The following is an 18,485-nucleotide window of genomic DNA, read 5'->3' on the forward strand; positions in this document are numbered from 1 at the left end:
CCCTTTCCAAGGGCCATGGATGATGGACCAACGGCGCTGCGTTGTGAATTGATGGGGCCGGCTCCACTGCGGCTCGGCGTCGCTGTTCCCTTCGGCTTTCCATCCACTTGTTTGTCCTCCGGTCCTGATTGCCATTCTCGCCCTGGCTGAATTGCTCACCCAGTTTCGTGAACTGCCCGCCAGCAAAGCTTTTAAATCGTTTTGCACTGGATAGAAGAGCAATGAGTGGACTGAGTGCCGTGTTTTGACCACCTCGACGGGACTCCGTCCGACCCGCACCCACCTGCAACCACCGGGGTTAACCTTCCATACCCTGCATCAGTTATCATGGCCGATTCCTCAGCCATTGCCTCAGAGGCAAGGGAAACAGAACATACCTCAGACCGATATTATACGAAACGACCGCAGCCACTACCGATATCCCACGCTCCGAAACTGTCCTCCCCCTTTCCATCGCCAACCGAGAGCAAACACGGTACAACAGAAGAACACGCTAGCAACGGGATCATACATGATGCGGAGAACCCTCACCACAATAAGGGGACTTCTCGTGCTGGAATAATTAGCGGGACGTCAGAATCATGGGACCTCGAGAATCATGCTACGTTGAGCGTCCGACGGCCGAACGAATCCGTCGAAAGTGCCAACAGACAAGGTCTCAATCAGAAAACGCCAAACTCAGTCCCGGCATCCATCGCATCACCTCACCGGGCAAGCGTGCAATTCTCACGACAAAACTCCGAACTCGAACCTACCGGTGAGACCTCGCAGTCCCGGCCTCCGTCGGTCGCAGGCGATGACAACGATTTGAGAGGGAGACAGTCGCTCCTTACGAAGCTGAAAGCATTTGCGGCCGGACCATCATTTACATCACACACTCGCTCGGCCAGCAATGCAACTATCGGTGATACTCGGTTTGTGAACCACGATCTATCCACCCCTGCGTCCGAAAGAGGGGAGTTTCGTTTCCCAAACACGCTAGAGGAAGAGGGAAGTGATATTGATGCTGATGCGGAGGAGAGCGGAGGCGAGCAGCGTCCTCGTCAACAGCGTAGGAAGCGACGGTTCCGTCGTGCACAGGAGACCGACTCTGCTCCGCAAACAGAGCCGAATACGCCTAAAACCAGTCGGCCATCGTTCCACCTGCATGGATCATTCGCCCCTTTTGAGAACTATAGGCCGTTCTTTCAAAGAAGAGAAAGCGCGAATGATTTACATCAACAGCGCGAAGGCGTCTCCGAAGATGAGGGTCGTGATCGTCTAAGTAGGGATGCTGCCTGGAGGCGCCGAAGCGCATGGCTCACGAATGCACGTGGCTTGACCTATGGTGGACGACCGGATAACGCGACAAACCAAGAAGAAAGACGACCGAGCAACCTTCGACGCATAACTGGTATAGCAGGACCGTCTGAAAACGGGGAAGGGCAGGTTGCGCCCTGGAGGCGCCACCGCGCTGACCGCGGTTCGAGCCTGAGCGCTCAAAAATGGAGGCAGATCAAGGCCGGGTTGAAACTAATCGGACAACGACGCAAGGTCGACAACACTGTTGACCATGCCAAATCAGCCGAACTGCTGGCGGAGCTGGCCTCCGGTATCCCGGCTGCTTTACTTCTGGCCAGTATGTTCCAAAGGGATGAGCATGGCAGCAAGCGTATACCTATTCTCCTTGAGCAACTCAAAGTTAAGGTGACAGACAGCAAGATTGATTCTCACTCGGGAGACCGCCATCTTGTTTTCCGAATTGAGTTGGAGTATGGAAGCGGCATGACACGCATGAAGTGGATTATCCACCGAACGTTGCGTGATTTTGCAAACCTTCATCTGAAGTACAAGCTCCACTTCGGAACGCAGAAGTACATCCAACTACGAACTACTGAGGGTGGTCAAAGCCTGCCGCGCTTCCCTCGGAGTGCGTTCCCGTATCTTCGAGGTGTTCGTGGGCTAGAAAGTGAGGGTGAAGAAGAGGAGGATGAGGCAGGCTATGAGACTGCTGCCGACGCTACCAGTGGCAATGAAAGACCTGGAAGGAGGCCGCAGCCAGCAAGCGGGCGGCGACTGTCTTCCATTGGTATAGCCCGAAGAATGTCAAGCTTAACTGGCGCCGAAGGAGACCCTGGGGCAACAACCGCAGGAGAGGGTCCAGCAACCAAGAAGGATACCTACCCGGAGAGACAACGAAGAAAGTTGGAACTCTACCTCCAGAAGCTGATTCGATTCTTGATTTTCAAGCCTGACAGTAACCGTCTATGCAAGTTTCTCGAGCTCTCAGCCTTGGGCGTTCGTCTTGCAGCCGAGGGCAGTTATCATGGAAAGGAAGGATACCTTATGATTCAATCCTCCAAAGGCCTTGATTTTCGACGAGCTTTCACCCCCGGGATGATTAAAAACCGACATTCACCTAAATGGTTTCTAGTCCGACACAGCTATGTGGTTTGTGTTGACTCGCCCGAAGAGATGAATATCTACGACGTGTTCTTGGTCGATCCCTTCTTCAAACTCCAGACACAAAAGGTCAGCCTGCGGCATCAGAAGGCAAAGGAACTTGCAAAGTCCGCGACAGAAACAGCAAGACACCCGCAACACCACACACTGAGGCTCGAGAATTCTGAACGGAAGCTCAGACTGCTGGCAAGGAATGAGCGCCAACTCCACCAATTCGAGGACTCGATTCGATTCATGGTTACCAATACTCCCTGGTCGCGGCCGAATCGGTTCGACAGTTTCGCGCCAGTGCGTCAACGCTGTTTCGCTCAGTGGTTGGTTGATGGGCGTGACCACATGTGGGTTGTATCCCGAGCTATCAACCAGGCCAAGGATGTGATCTACATCCACGACTGGTGGCTGAGTCCGGAGCTCTACATGCGACGACCAGCTGCCATCAGTCAGAAATGGCGACTTGATCGTCTGCTTCAGCGGAAAGCTCGCGAAGGTGTGAAGGTGTTCGTGATCATGTATCGTAATATCAATTCGGCGATCCCGATTGACTCGGAATACTCGAAATTCTCTCTTCTTGACCTGCATCCGAACATTTTCGTCCAACGATCCCCGAACCAGTTTCGACAAAACACCTTCTTCTGGGCTCATCACGAAAAGCTCTGTATCATTGATCACACACTGGCTTTCGTTGGAGGAATCGATCTGTGCTTCGGGCGTTGGGACACACCACAGCATCTCCTGACTGACGACAAGCCAACTGGGTTCGAGACTCCCGGGGAACCGAAAGACACGGATAACTGTCAACTCTGGCCCGGCAAAGATTATTCAAACCCGCGTATACAAGACTTCTACGACTTGGATAAGCCGTACGAGGAGATGTACGACCGCAATGTTGTTCCGAGAATGCCCTGGCACGATATCTCCATGCATGTAGTCGGCCAACCGGCACGGGATCTTACTCGTCACTTCGTCCAGCGCTGGAACTACATCTTGCGACAGCGGAAACCAACTCGCCCGACTCCGTTCTTATTACCGCCACCAGACTTTGAGCCGGCAGACTTGGAAGCTCTCGGCCTCGACGGAACATGTGAGGTCCAAATATTGCGCTCCAGTAGTGTATGGTCTACCGGTACCCCGGAAGTCACAGAGCACAGTATTATGAACGCTTACGTGAAGCTCATCGAAGAGTCTGAGCACTTTGTTTACATCGAGAATCAGTTCTTCGTGAGTACTTGCGAAATTGATGGCCGGAAGATCGAGAACTTGATTGGCGACGCACTAGTGGAGCGAATCACCAGAGCTGCGAAGAATAAGGAGGCGTGGCGTGCAGTCATCGTTATTCCGCTGATTCCCGGTTTCCAAAACACGGTGGACAGTGAGGGTGGTACCAGTGTTCGGCTGATCATGATGTGCCAGTACCGCAGTATATGCCGTGGCGAAACGTCTATATTCGGGCGGCTACGAGCCCTTGGAATTGAACCCGAGGACTACATCCAATTCTACAGTCTGCGGGCCTGGGGTAAGATCGGTCCACAGAAACAGCTCATCACCGAGCAGCTCTACATCCATGCCAAGTGTATGATCGTGGATGATCGAGCAGCAATCATCGGATCCGCCAATATCAACGAGAGGTCCATGCTGGGGTCGCGAGACTCAGAGGTCGCCTCGGTTGTACGCGATACGGATATGGTCTGGTCGACAATGAATGGTCAGCCTTACCTTGTCGGCAGATTCCCGCACACGCTCCGTATGCGTCTCATGAGAGAGCATCTTGGTATCGATGTGGATGAGTTGATGGAGCACTCTTTAGCAACGGAGGAGGAGCTTCGGAAGATCCAGATCGACGAAGATGAGCCCAAGCCACTTCGACAGGCCAAACTCGACTCGGAGTCCTTGATGCTGGAGAAGCAAGACGAAAGGGAGATGATCGAGCGTCGGCACCGGATTCAGGATGAGTTCCTCTCCCGATCCGAGGAACTGCACAGCTTTAATCACGACGTCGATTGGGAACAGAGTAACAATCCGAACCTTAAGTCGAATAGGAAACTTACCACCGATACAAGGGTAATATCCAATCAAGACCACAAGATGGATGTGGATGGTTTTGGCGCCGACAATCTCCGAATTGCAGAGGCCCATGGGCTTGGAGAATCCCGCGACTCAGAGATTCTTGATAACAGGCGAGAAGTGTTGTATTCTCCGCATGCTAGCGAAGGCAAGGGAACGGTCCAGCAGCCGAAACCTTCCAAACGAAAGAACTCGCATCAGAATACTAGTTCCGAGAGTCAGGACCTCATGGCGACATCACCTGTCGTGACTTCAGAAGATGGTGAGACCGCCCAAGTTGTAGAAGGGATGCCGACCGCTCATAACCCGTCACTAGCTGTTTCACAAGATGGCAGTCTCCTTTCGGCAATGGCCAAAGACAAGTTCGATACTCTAAAATTCTCATTGCCTATTGGTCCGGATATGAAGCACATCTTCGTTGACAAGGATTGCATGAGGGACCCTGTTGTCGATGTGTTTGCCTTGGACACTTGGCATGCTGTGGCGGAAAAGAATACAAAACTATTCCGAAACGTCTTCCGCTGCATGCCCGATAGTGAAGTGAGATCCTGGAAGGAGTACAAAGAATATACTGCCTACCAGGAGCGGTTTGCTGAGATGCAAAATCAACACACCGCGCAGGCCTTCAACCCACACCACCAGCGCCAAACAGGACCTCCAGGCACTGGGGCGACCTGGGCCACGCAGCTTAAACCAAACATTCCGTTGCCTCTGCACCGCACAGGAAGCCATAACACTGAGCGGAAGAGCCAGGCGCCAGCAGACGAGAAGTCAGACCGACCAAACTCGAACGACCGACCACAGTTTGAGCAAGCCAACCAGGATGCCACGTCGCCGCTAAACGAGAAGGCTAATCTGAAACCAACAGATGTACTTGGACCTGCCACTGAGCGTCATTCACGGCACGAGGATACTATGTCTTCTGGGGACGACCTGGAGAGGCAACGCTCAGAAGTGCCTCAAGTTGACTATTCCGAAGCGTTGAACCGGAACGCAACTCAGCGCTCACGGCGTCGCAGACGCAGAGCCACAACTCTAGGCTCAAAGCGGGATTTCACAACTGACGAAATTATGGACAAGCAGCAAGCTGAGAATCTCCTCAACCAGGTTCAGGGTCACCTCATTCTCTGGCCTTATGACTGGTAAGAGATCTATCACATTATCCGCCAACCTGAAACTCTGTTAACGATCAATCACAGGCTCGAGAAGGAAGAACAGGGCGGGAACTGGCTTTACACCCTCGACCAAATTTCTCCTCTGGAAATTTAGTAAGTTGTCACCAGACATTGAGGCTACAGACCCTGGACTAACTGTCGCCTAGCAACTAATATACGCTTCATCCCTAATTTCATTCATTGCTTGTACAACAATTGTTATCCATCATCTGTTTCGAGACGCCAGGATACTGCAATCTCAGACCTCTTGTTTCCATTTTCTGAACACCACCCCCCCCCCCCCCTCCTCTCCTCGACCCCGTTGAAATCGCATAATTGGAGGATCCCATCTCATTACCGCAGTGCACTGCCTGTCTTTCTCTTCGGTCTCTTGTACTGTTTGTATAGCTTTTCTCAATACGCAGGCGTGACTGACTGACTGCATTTGTAGCCATCATGGCAATCGGGCGTTGCGTTGCATGCATACATCCATCTCTGATTTCTTTCCTGTGCATTTGCATTACATTAGCCTTACCAGCAGGTGTTGTTTAATAGCCAGGTTAGAAAAGGATTTGACCTTCTAGTGCCATTTTCCTTCTGGATAGTTTGCATATGAGTATGATGATTCTAAACTTGTTGGTGCAGTACCAGGAGGAAAACCGGCATCTTCGTCCGCCTGGCCAATATGTAGCCAGAGATACATTCTAGCTAGTATCATGAAATTGGATCCAAAGGTTATAATATACAAGTGTAATATACCAGTGAAGACCTATACTCCTATGGTCTTCATTGCTCGTCGTTCGTACCGTTCAGTATATGCCGTCTCCGTTCCTCAAAACCCTTGAAGCTCACATCGAAAAGCTTAGTTAGAATGCTAGAGGCCTCGGTGATCCCATTTCCATGCTTCTCAGATGGCGTCCAGTGGTGTAAATCATATCGAAGAGTGCCATACATCTTCCGCAAGACCTCACGTAGACGAGGTGTTTCTGTAAAAGAGCTACCTAGGTCTTTGTTGTAGTTTCCCGGGGCTTGCACCATCAACGCCTGGGCAAGACGATTGTTGCCCTTTTTTCGAGCTGTTTTCCTCGTATTGCAGAGGGCGCTTTGGCCGAGGAGGTAAGCGGGCTTGTCGCCGTCACCGATATCCCGGATAGCTTCTTCCACGGTGTCCGCCTTGAAAAAGCACGGCGGATCGGCAGAGACACCGGTTGATGTGAGTCTTCCTTTTTGGTGAATACCAAAGGTGTGCACGAATGCGACGAAGGCTTTAGCACAGCTGGTGTCGCCTCGAAAGCGGCCGTGATTCATTTTGAGAAAGGCGGCAACAAGCACTTGCAGAGCTTCGGCGGGGATATAAAGTTCATGGGCCTCGAGCATGGTGTTTATGACCAAGCATAGGGGGCGGAGATCTGGGTATTCTGCGTTGAAAGCCCGGATGTACTCGAACTGTGCAGATGAAGTGTCCGAGTTCTCCAATCCAAACACGATACCAGTGGATACGTGGACAATTGCTTGGAGCTTCTGGTGTCCTCCGAGTCTTCCTACGCGGTAGAGATAACTCTTGTCAAAAATATCCAAGACCTGGTCCTTGAATTGTTGAAATCTGCGCACCGACACGTCACGATGCTGTTGACTGCTGACGCCATCAGGGCGTTTTCTATAGAAGTTGACGTTGAACATCGAGTGGCTCATCCCAAGTCCTGTGCGTTCGACACTGAGATGTTCTGACGGCTCTAGAAATTTTGAGACCATTTTCCTGATTTCACCCCTAACCCGATCTACCGCCTCCTCCTCTGTGGGCGCTGGGGTCAAATAACTTGAAAGAGCGCGAATTTCTGCGTCAAGCTGCGAATGGCTGTCAGAGAAGGACTCACATTGCTGCAGTTCAGGTTGGGTAATCCATGGGCACACGTTCACGTGTCCATGCTTGGGCCTGAAGTCCACCAATCGAGCTATCATCTTACTACGAGAGGCGGTCCTCGGCTTTTTGCGAAGCTGTTTGTGTAATGGTTTATAATCCCAACGGGCCGGCGGCAAGTCCTGGCTTTGAGATTCACATGACTCCGGTTGGGCGGCCGCTTTCGCGGGCTCTTTCTCAGAAGAAGGACGGTCCGGCAGCTGGGAATGAGATCGAGGGACAACTTTGCGTATCAAGTTTGCGCGGTTCACCGTTCGGTGCTCTTCAAGAGTTTTCTCAAGACTGTTTTCGAAGATCGCGGGATCTTCGGACAACGCGCGGACATTGTGAAAGCGTTGGCGGCGGACTGCAGGGGCTGTTCGCAGTAGGCAACTGGCGATACTGAAGCGCATATCTCCGCAGTTGTGGACCACCAGGTATTAGTATGGTCAAACTAACTGAGTAGTCCTCATGAGGTCTGAGATGGATCAACTCCCGGCCGAACAGTCCGCGGAGGAAGCAGGAATCACGTGACTGAGTGCATCGACATTTTGATAGCGGGCGGTCACATGTGACCCTGACTGTGACTGGCCATGCCAGCACATGATTGTTGCAGCCCTAGAGCTGCAGAGGAATATGTACAGTGGAAAGAGCGTCGAGGCCCCGGCCTACGCAGTATTAGTAACAGCCCTGCTCAGTAGACTTGTCAGTGGGCTATCCAAGGTGGCCCGTGGTCGGCACAGAGCGTGTCCAGGGCAGCAGAGCAGGAATGACGTCGCCTTCCTCCACGCCGAGTCCAAGATTATTCTGGATTCTGGATTCTTCCTCTGCCAGTTGCGGGGACCACACTGACTGCCACTGATTTCTGCTAATAATAGTGATCTTCTTCTCAGATTGAAGACTACATCTCTACAACAGAGTACTGTGCTTTCCGTTACTCTTCGTGACTCTCGGCCACTCGCGTTGTCACTGTCACTACTCGTCAGTTGGTTGTCACTTTCCTTGCGCCGATCACCCGCTTGACTCTCGGGCCCTCTTGTTCTTGGTCACCACTTCCTGCTTGTTCCAAGCCCACGTCCAAGCGGATCTCAGATCCCGGTATATCGCAAGTATAACATCATCCTTGCTCGTCGGCACCGAGCCTCAATTGGCAGCTTTCTCGCGCGCTTCCTCTGTTCAATTTCTCACCGCCCCCTTACCCCTCCGATAACCATCGCCATCGTGCCCCTCGTCCCTCCTCGACAAGCTTCACGCACTGGTTTCCCTTATCGAACTCATCATTGATCCTTGCCTATAGTCTGTATGGCATAGCCAGGTAGATCCTTGTCCCTTCCACGACCTCGATCATCCGGAGTCCGAAAACGCCCGTTTTATTAGGTAGGCTTGGCTGGGAACAAGGTACAAAGGATCGCATGTACTGATCGTTCTCCAGGAAAAACAACTGCTGTTTCGAGCGGCCTTCCTTCATTGTTCGCCAACCTTCGAAACGTCATTCGACCTACATCCCCCGCCATGTCTATACAGGAAAAAGCTCCAATGCCCGACGGGAGGCCAGGGGAGGTCCGGTTCGATTCCTTTTCAGATGCTTCCCCCCAAAATACCGATGGTGGTTCAGATACCGCTTCTCCAGATGCGCAGGTAGAGGCAGGCACAGCTAAGTCTGCGAGATCCGGGAGTGAGCTGCTGCGTAAATTTAGCCTCAAGGAGGTACTCACATTACGCGCAGCCGACTTTCAGAAGCAATACCCGAGTCTCAACTTGAGTGGCCGAATCATCAGCGCTGCTTTCTGCATTCCAAACAAACTTTACTTTCGGGCGGGTAGCGACTGGGTATGTGGTCTGTCTACCGGAGAATGGAGCTATCGATAGCTAATTCAGACTGCAGGAAGTGAAACCTCGCCCTGGGTCTTCTGCCTTGTTTGATTCATTTGCGTATCTGGCTTCCGAGCAGTCAGGATGGGTTCACACCTTAATTGGCTGGACCGGAGAAGTAGAGCCTTTACAGGAAGAAAGCAATATCCCTCTGCAGCCAATCGGTAACAACAGAGACACCACTTTACCTGCCGCGCTCGACAACGCGTCGCGAGCCCTCAACAAGGGCTCGACCCCTGTGCATCTCGATGCCAGCAAGCTGCAAAACAATACCACTGAGACCTTCGCAGTAGGCCCTAATGACCGAGAGAGGCTGGAAAAACAGTTGAGCTCAAGTCGCCACGGCAAGATCGTTCCAGTCTGGTTGTCAGATGAATCTGAAGTGCCAACAGATATAATCCACCTGGAAGACCAGAGCAGATGGAGGCGGTATGCTGAGAAAGAACTCTATGCTCTTCTACATTACAAGCAGCATGGACCGACAGACGGCAGGTTCGAGCGGGATTCGTGGGCGGACTATGTGCGGATGAATCGTCTATTTGCAGATCGTATCATTCAGGAATACAAGGAGGGAGATATCGTCTGGATTCACGATTACCACCTATTCCTGCTACCAAGCATTCTACGACAACACATCCCGAATGTCTACATCGGCTTCTACCTACATTCCCCATTCCCTAGCAGCGAATTCATGCGGTGCCTAGCCAAACGGAAGGAAATCCTGACAGGTGTGCTTGGCGCCAACATGATCGGGTTTCAAACGTTTTCCTACTCTCGACACTTTTCGTCCTGCTGTACCCGCGTATTAGGGTTTGAATCCAACTCGGCCGGCGTGGACGCGTACGGTGCCCATGTGGCTGTGGATGTGTTTCCCATCGGTATCGATGCCGAAGCGATACAGAGGCTTGCTTTTGATAGCCCAGACACTGAAAAGGCTGTCGTTGGGCTACGCAAGCTCTATGCCGGAAAGAAAATCATCGTCGGTCGCGATCGCTTAGACAGCGCTCGCGGGGTTGCTCAAAAACTTCAAGCTTTCGAGACATTCCTTGAACGTTTCCCTGAATGGCGCGACAAGGTTGTGCTCATTCAGGTTACCAGCCCTACGAGTGTCGAAGAGGAGAAAGAAGAACATAAAATTGCGAGCCGTATCTCAAATCTGGTCGATACTATCAACGGCCGTTTCGGCTCGTTGAGTTTCTCTCCTGTCAAATATTATCCTCAGTACCTTTCACCAGATGAATACTTTGCGCTGCTGCGGGCGGCCGATGTCGGCTTGATTACGACAGTCCGTGATGGCATGAACACCACGAGTCTGGAGTATATTATTTGCCAGCAGAACAATCATAGCCCTCTCATTCTCTCCGAATTCTCCGGAACAGCAGGCGCCTTAGTTAGCGCAATCCACATCAATCCGTGGGACACCATCGGTGTCGCAGAGGCAATAAACAAAGCTCTGACAGTGCCTGACGCTGAAAAGAAGGAACAGCACCTAAAACTTTACAAGCACGTCACTACAAATACGGTTTCGGCCTGGTCCAAGCAATTCATTTCACGACTGCTCACCAATCTTGCGTCCTTCGATCAGTCTGTGGCAACTCCGGCTCTCGATAGGACTAAGCTTCTCAGGCAGTATCGCAAAGCCCGCAAGAGGCTCTTCATGTTTGATTACGATGGCACGCTCACGCCGATCGTGAAGGATCCTCAGTCTGCAATTCCGTCAGATCGTGTTTTACGAACTCTGAAGAGCTTGGCCGCAGATTCCCGAAATGCCGTCTGGATCATCAGTGGACGCGACCAGGCGTTCTTAGATGAATGGATGGGCCACATTCCCGAATTAGGATTGAGTGCAGAGCACGGTTGTTTCATCCGAATGCCACGAAGCGACAATTGGCAAAACCTAGCGGAAACGACGGACATGGGCTGGCAGAAAGAGGTCATGAACATATACCAGCATTTCACGGAGCGCACACAAGGGTCTTTTATCGAAAGGAAAAAGGTGGCTCTGACTTGGCACTACCGGCGGGCCGACCCCGAATATGGTGCATTCCAGGCGCGAGAATGCCGGAAGCAGCTGGAGGAGCACGTTTCTAAGACATGGGACGTTGAAGTCATGGCCGGGAAAGCTAACCTCGAGGTTCGACCGAGATTTGTGAATAAAGGGTTCATTGCGAAGCGGCTGGTGGATGCATACGACAATGGGAAGGTGCCTGAATTCATCTTGTGTTCCGGCGATGACTTTACAGATGAAGGTGTGCTCTTCGTTTATCCTATGATGAGCTTCGTTGCTAATGCTTTCTCAGATATGTTCCGTGCGTTGAAGAAGTTTGAACTACCAACAGATCATGTTTTCACGGTCACCGTTGGTGCAAGTTCGAAGCAAACAGAAGCCGGCTGGCATCTCTTGGAGCCGAGCGACGTCATCGAGACAGTCACAATGCTCAATAGCAGTTCCTCGGGCCAGGAGTACTAAGCCCTGGCGAAATGGAATAGAGCAGCGTTATCCAGGTTCAGCAATATGTTATTTCTGAACGTGGTGCGGCAAAGGGTTGGCTTGAACTTAGAGTATATATATACGGTGTCATAGAAGTGTCAGTATACTTTAGATATAGACGAATTACAATCCGGTCTATCCAGTGTTTGACGGTTGTCTAAAGCTATGTTCTACAGTATGTCGGACGGTTCTTGCACGTGGCGGGGAACCCTTGCTTGCCAACTTTCTTCCTCCCGACTACTTCTCACTGTGCGACATATCGAACAAAGCTGGGCAGCAAGCAAGCGAGACCACCCCACGGATCAGATGGAGACGCCCTGTCCAGTTCCATGGCTCTATATCGGGAATCTTCCGCCGCAAATGAGACTTGAACTGCTGCAGCCTTCGGAAGTTTAGTCCCTTTTACGCCAGATCACAAGGCGTGAGATGCAGCGCAAGAATGGCCTCGAGCATGCACCGGGGGTTGGCCCTGGGCAGCCCATGGTGGCTGCCTTTTGCTGCAAAATCTAGCATGCTGTGGAAGACTCGGGCTCATTTGCGGATTTATAATTATCGTCTGCGCAGTGCCGCCGTGCCGATTTACCGAGTTGGATGCTAGACTGCTAGTCAAGCCTGTTACAGTGTTAAGGCTGGCCTCGGCCTTCTGTGCGAGCACCATGACTCCAGTCTCCAGTTTCCACCAGCTGGGGAATCGGGGTTTGAACTTTGCGCCCTTGACTAATTTTTCTAGTCTAGATACATGTTATCGGCTGTCTCCGCACTCTCCAAACTCCGCCCCTCAGCTTCAAGCAGAGAAGAAGGCTTTTCCCCCGAGGCTCACCCGTTTCTTAGCAAGCTAGCATCGATGACTGGAGGGATAACCGGCAATTCTTTTGACTCACACTGTTGATCAGTCAGGACTTGACCTCTTCAGCGTTGAAGTTTCACTATTTGAACCTTCTACAGCAATTATCCGCCGCAAACATTGTGTATTTGCGGTCTCTTTCTTCGTTCCTTTATTCCTGTGGTTTACGGCAACCGGTTAACCCTCTCACACTGATACAGTTTCAAGTTAAATAACGCCGTTTTCCTGGTAAACTGTTCAATGCCATTGAAAGTCAATGCCAATTTGTGCCGCAGCTTTGTTTCCATTAAAATCCATAAAACGCACGTCAAATATCCAACTCTCTCCACCACCAGTCCTAGGCAATGGCGGAGGACCCTATTAGAAGTCAACCGGGCTACTCAGAAAGTGCGAATGAAGAGAAGAGCAATGCCCCCAGACCAGTCGACGACAGCTCGAGCGACGATTTTAGAACCATCAGAGACTCGCCAGGTGACGAAGAGGCAGGATTTGACCGAAGGCAGGGAAATGACCTCGAGAAAACTCCCACGAGTGTGAGCTATGTTGGTGCACTTGCAGCCAGGACTCTGTCAGTCGTCCGCACTAAAGAGTCGGGAAAAGATCTTGACCCGCCCCCAGATGGTGGTTTCCAAGCCTGGTCAACGGTGGCAATGGCCCATTTTGTCATTTTCAACACCTGGGGGTACATCAACAGCTTCGGTGTGTTCCAAACGTACTATACTGAGACCTTGGGGCGGTCTGCATCAGACATCTCCTGGGTTGGTAGTATTCAGATCTTTTTGCTCTTCTTTATTGGCACCTTCTCTGGCCGTGCAACGGATGCTGGGTACTTCAAGGTCACTCTGACGATAGGAGCAGTGTTGGAACTATTCTGTATCTTCATGACCTCACTCTGCACGCAATATTGGCAACTTTTTCTTGCACAGGGACTAGGCCAGGGGATCGGATGCGGTCTGATGTTTTGCCCTACAATCGCCTTGACACCAACTTACTTTACTACAAAGCGCTCTGTCGCTATTGGGATTGTTGCTTCCGGGTCTGCAACAGGAGGGCTTGTCTTCCCCGCAGTCGTTATGCGCCTGCTACCGCGCATTGGGTTCGGATGGACGATGAGAACCCTGGGGTTCATTTCGCTGGCAACCTTGACACCCTGCATAATCTTCTTGAAGCAGCGTTTACCACCGCGCAAAAGTGGACCGATTGTGGAATGGGCCGCATTCAAGGAGCTATCCTACTCATTCTTTGCCATCGGCATGTTCCTCAACTTTTGGGGACTGTACATCGGATTCTTCTACATTGGAAGCTTCAGTCGCGAGGTCATCGGTGTCTCGACAGCGACATCTATCAACGTCCTCCTTCTGATGAACGGTATTGGTCTTCTGGGCCGTGTCATTCCAAACCACATGGCTGACCGATTCACCGGCCCGTTAAACATGCTGATCCCGTTTAGCTTTGCCACAGGCCTTGTCTCATTCTGCTGGGCGGGCGTGCACAACCTTAGCGGAGTGTATGGATGGGCTGCCATTTATGGTCTTGTCGCGGCGGGAATCCAGTCACTCTTCCCTGCGACGCTGAGCACACTCACAACCGACCTCAAGAAAATGGGAGCTCGAATGGGAATGATTATGAGTGTAGTCGGGGTTGCGGCGCTCATTGGGTCACCCATTGCTGGGGCGTTGGTGGAGCGAGGCGACGGGGACTATCTATACGCCCAGATGTTCATGGGCAGTGTGATTATTGCTGGAACACTGAACCTGATCGCGGCTCGAACAGCTAAATTGGGCGGATTCAAATGGGAACGAGCATGAAGATTATGAATATGTATCTCCAACTGTACATATTGGTGTCATACATATTACAATCTAACGATCTATCATTTGTTGTTGGCAACTCTCCTATGAACGCGTAGATAAATAATGCATTGAGACTTCCCCGCCTCGAGGCCTCCGCTGGACACTTGACACCGCCAACACTTTTCACAGACCACGCTTGACTCATACTTCAGACATCCCTTCATTTTTAAAGCTATCCTGCCTTACGCCCTCAAAGGCAGGAAGCCTTTTTCCTACCAAAAAGTAACACAATAGCCCTTCTTGAAGCCAGACCGGAGGTAAGGTCCCCCACTTTCTTTACCCCTCCTAAGCCGCAGCCCAAGACGAGAATGGCAGATGGACACATGCTCAACTGGACCTCTGCTTGGCTTTGCTAACAAAACTCGGCTACAGTCTCAAAAGCATACAACACTTCTTATTCTACACTCCGCGACATACAAAGGAAAGATGGCGCCCCGCGGCCGTGGAGGAAAGTTCGGCAAACCGAGTCGAGGAGGTACGGTTCCTGTGAACACATCGAAATAGACTGAACTAGCTCAACAACTAACAAGCACACTCACAGGTGGAAAGCACTTCAGCCGGGACATCCAGACCGTTGACAAAGATGGCAACCCCGTTAGCATGTGGCGCGTACGTTCGAGACCAGAACCAACCCCGAGTCTACAGCTTCAAAAAGGCATCCTCAGTGGGAGTAACAGGTCTGACAAGAGATCTCTATCTAAATCCAGGAACCCGCCGACGACCCGGAGACCTCAGAAGAGGAAGACGGCTCGACAAAGGAATCAGAGTCTGAAGAAGAAGAAGCCGGCCCAAGCACCAGCACCCGCGACAACCATACACCGTCCCAACCTCAAAATCAAACCCGACCCGAACTAACCCGCGAAGAACGCCGCGCCCTCGCCCGAGCAAAGAAAGCCGCCGGCGCCGCGCGCAGAGCTGAAGCCCCAGCCCAACCAGGCGGTCTACCCCCAAGCGACAGCGAATCCGACTCCGCCTCACCCCCAGTCACCAACGGGAAGGGGAAAGCACCGGCCGCTCCAGAAGGGTCCGAAGACGAAGACCTCCCCGCGAACCCCAACTACAGCAAGCCCAAGAAAACAGAGGACGGCGAAGCGCAGCTTTCACGGCGTGAGCGAGAGGCCATTGAGGCGCAGCAGGCGAGGGAGCGGTACATGAAACTTCATGCGGAGGGGAAGACGGATGAGGCGCGGGCGGATCTAGCGCGGTTAGCGATTGTGAGGGAGCGGAGAGAGGAGGAGAGGTTGAGGAAGGAGGCGGAGAAGGAGGAGAAGGCGGAGTTGGCGAGGCAGAGGGCTGAGGAGAGGGAGAAGTTGTTGGCGAAGAAGGGTGCTGGGAAGAGGAAGGGGAAGAAATAGACCAAATCATCATCTAGCGGAACGGATTGTCGGAGGATTTACGGCATGTTTCTCATGGCTGTTAGAGCTTGTTTGGATTGACTGACTGGCTATTTCATCTAGATAGACAAGACAAGACAGATATGAAGAGCTTTTTCTAGTCTGCATGCAAGGGGAAGGTTGGATCACCTAGCGAATGCTGTACAAGATTTCAAGGCATGACCGATATAGCTAGCTAAAACATAGATAGACATATCATGCACCTGTAACATGCTGAAGCGGTAAATAACATCACAAAACAAAGGAAAAGGGAAACCTCATGCACCAACGCCAACCCACTCGCATGTGCAACACGAAAGAAAAAGTATGTATGTATGTATACGCACTCCGCTCCAACCAAAGCCTGCCCTGCTATAATGATCCCACCTATACACCCCAAAACAGCCCCGTCACACTCCGACCCTGCATAACCACCCCCCACCCCGCAATAAGACTAACAAGCCAGAGGACCACGAAAACCAGAATCGGAAGCAGGAGGAGCTCCGTGTTGTGCAGGAACGGGAGCGCATTGTATCCGAGGAACGTGATATACGTGTAATACGTCAGCGCGGAGAGGTAGAGCGTGTTACCGAGGAAAGTAGCGAGGAAGTTGCCGCTGCGGGTGAGGAGCGGGAGGAGGAGGAACTGCACAACGTAGAGGTGGAGGTAGAGGGGGAAGAAGGCGCGGTTGGAGACCTGTTGAGGTAAGCTTTTGTTAGCTTTCTCTGTCTCTCCCACTGGCAATTGCATGAGTGTATGGATTAGTCTGGCTCACATCAAAGCAATACCCAAACTCCAACTGATCCTTCTCGCCGGGCTGAGTGAAGAGGCCCTGCGCCGCGCCGCGTCGTCGACCGCGAATGCGCAGGCCTGTTATTGATGCTGCGGCGCCGTTGGGGCCAAAGAGGCGGCCGATGACGAAGTAGCCGATTGTCGACACAAGGAGGGACGATCCTATGAAGTGGAAGAAGACAAATAGGAAAGTAAGGCGGACAATAGATCCGAAGGAGGGAGCGTATGCGAGGCCCCAGGCGAGGGCTGTGACGAGGAGGAAGAAGGAGAGTAGGTATGCGAACGAAGGGTCTGGTCGGTGCCATGTGTTTTTCGTTTCTGTGAGATTCTTTAGTTTAGCGGGGGTATCGAGGTATTCCTAGGTCAGTGGAAGACGCACGTTTCTAACGAGGATCCTGTTAGTAGTATTCCGAGGAGCATTGGGAAGTAAGACGTACATGGTAGTATATTGATTTGAAGACCTTCTTCGGCGCGATCAAAAGTGATGTCATCTCCCAGATAGCCATCTCAAAGTCCATTTGTGGGAATTTGAACATCCTATATTATCCAGAGTAAGCACATAGTCATTGAGAGACTCAGCCCAGCAGTACCTCTTGAAGAAACGCGGCATCCGTATACTCGAGCCGCGGTTTGCGGGCAAACCGCCGAAGTTGGGAGAGCTGCCATGTTGACGAGGGACGGATATGTGAGGGTTCATCTCGTGTCAGCCTTGGCTAGAATGCGAGTGGAGAGTCAAGTTCATGTACAACGAGGCGTAACAACTGGACTCAGTAGCGATATAGTTACAGCTGAGTTGGTTGATTGTCCGAGCTGTGTCGGACTGAGGTATTATGTCATCCGCCCGTTGGGGTCACGGCGTATAGTATTTCCGGCCCAGGTATAAGTAAACACAGCATTATGTCGTCTTTATGCACAAGTCCTGTACTTTAATTCTTGTGCCATTGTGATGTTTCAATATCAGCATCTATCAATTACGAAGTGGGAGAGGATGCCCCGTGATGCCAGTCTATAAATGACTGATGGACTATCCTTGTGGTGTATCTTCTGCATGTTGGATCCTGTGTGATATCTCAGGTTGCCTGCCCGCGCTTTAGTCTTACCCATGGAGCAATTGTTCCCAAGGACAGAACAACAAATCCGTTTGACGTTATGCCAACGTGGATGAATAGAGATTCTAGATATCGCAGACGGAAGGGTCTAGCAGCCGATAGGGCTTGTTAGCGGTCGAATCGAGTGTGAAGTTGGCCATATCCGATTTCGAGGATCGAGCCTAACGGCAATGGTTGACATCAATCATGAGATCGCGAAAGCCACCGGCTCTTAGGATGGAGAACAGTCTAAGTACTGGTCTCTAATAGGGTTAGGAGTTTTAAGACACGCCAATAGTTCTGGCTGATCCCGGCAGCAATCGGATATGTGTTAATCCAGCTTCCTTCGATTCCAGCGTGCATGCCTCCAAATTCCTCTCCATTTCCAAGACTAGGAACATGCTTCATTGAGATTATTCCGGCAATTCACTGCTGAAACGGCCGGGAATGTTCAACCGGTAGCCATGCATATTCTCGAACGCTGAGCGCCAGACGATGGGAGCCATTCAGCGACTTTGCCCCTGACCAGCTAGCGTCTAGGCCGGGGAAGGACTAGACCGGCCAGCTGGTGTCGACGCTAACAAGACTAACGCCTCTTGCATGCAATTAATATTACTT

The 18,485-nt window shown here is 51.7% G+C and overlaps 6 protein-coding genes across 6 annotated transcripts; 4 read left to right on the forward strand and 2 right to left on the reverse strand.

The window, feature by feature from the left end:
• Positions 1 to 78: 78 nt before the first annotated feature.
• On the forward strand, positions 79 to 5,965 carry pld3 (phospholipase D). The gene is made up of 3 exons (XM_073759056.1): positions 79 to 5,645; positions 5,703 to 5,771; positions 5,825 to 5,965. The coding sequence occupies exons 1-3, from the start codon at positions 328 to 330 to the stop codon at positions 5,829 to 5,831; spliced, it is 5,394 nt and encodes a 1,797-aa protein (XP_073611503.1). The 5' UTR covers positions 79 to 327; the 3' UTR covers positions 5,832 to 5,965.
• Positions 5,922 to 8,030, reverse strand: BDV17DRAFT_273910 (uncharacterized protein). Its single transcript, XM_073759057.1, has one exon. It carries the CDS (start codon positions 7,965 to 7,967, stop codon positions 6,444 to 6,446), a length of 1,524 nt encoding a protein of 507 aa, XP_073611504.1. The 5' UTR covers positions 7,968 to 8,030; the 3' UTR covers positions 5,922 to 6,443.
• A 133-nt stretch (positions 8,031 to 8,163) lies between these two features.
• Positions 8,164 to 9,007, forward strand: BDV17DRAFT_273911 (uncharacterized protein). The gene has a single exon (XM_073759058.1). It carries the CDS (start codon positions 8,191 to 8,193, stop codon positions 8,404 to 8,406), a length of 216 nt encoding a protein of 71 aa, XP_073611505.1. The 5' UTR covers positions 8,164 to 8,190; the 3' UTR covers positions 8,407 to 9,007.
• Positions 9,008 to 9,066: 59 nt separating this feature from the next.
• orlA (putative alpha,alpha-trehalose-phosphate synthase subunit Tps2) lies at positions 9,067 to 11,896 on the forward strand (the record flags this gene model as incomplete). The annotated part of the gene is made up of 3 exons (XM_073760542.1): positions 9,067 to 9,384; positions 9,440 to 11,675; positions 11,727 to 11,896. The coding sequence occupies 3 exons, from the start codon at positions 9,067 to 9,069 to the stop codon at positions 11,894 to 11,896; spliced, it is 2,724 nt and encodes a 907-aa protein (XP_073611506.1).
• A 1,209-nt stretch (positions 11,897 to 13,105) lies between these two features.
• On the forward strand, positions 13,106 to 15,969 carry BDV17DRAFT_284494 (putative MFS monocarboxylate transporter; the record flags this gene model as incomplete). The annotated part of the gene is made up of 5 exons (XM_073760543.1): positions 13,106 to 13,398; positions 13,456 to 14,491; positions 14,987 to 15,089; positions 15,156 to 15,223; positions 15,322 to 15,969. The coding sequence occupies 5 exons, from the start codon at positions 13,106 to 13,108 to the stop codon at positions 15,967 to 15,969; spliced, it is 2,148 nt and encodes a 715-aa protein (XP_073611507.1).
• Positions 15,871 to 17,565, reverse strand: BDV17DRAFT_273920 (unc-50 family protein). The gene is made up of 4 exons (XM_073759059.1): positions 17,370 to 17,565; positions 17,213 to 17,316; positions 16,763 to 17,097; positions 15,871 to 16,683 (listed from the first exon to the last, which is right to left on the reverse strand). The coding sequence occupies exons 1-4, from the start codon at positions 17,474 to 17,476 to the stop codon at positions 16,375 to 16,377; spliced, it is 855 nt and encodes a 284-aa protein (XP_073611508.1). The 5' UTR covers positions 17,477 to 17,565; the 3' UTR covers positions 15,871 to 16,374.
• Positions 17,566 to 18,485: the final 920 nt, after the last annotated feature.

This window comes from Aspergillus undulatus (genome assembly GCF_047715775.1).
Source record: "Aspergillus undulatus strain CBS 261.88 unplaced genomic scaffold BDV17scaffold_64, whole genome shotgun sequence".
Lineage (NCBI taxonomy): Eukaryota > Fungi > Ascomycota > Eurotiomycetes > Eurotiales > Aspergillaceae > Aspergillus > Aspergillus undulatus.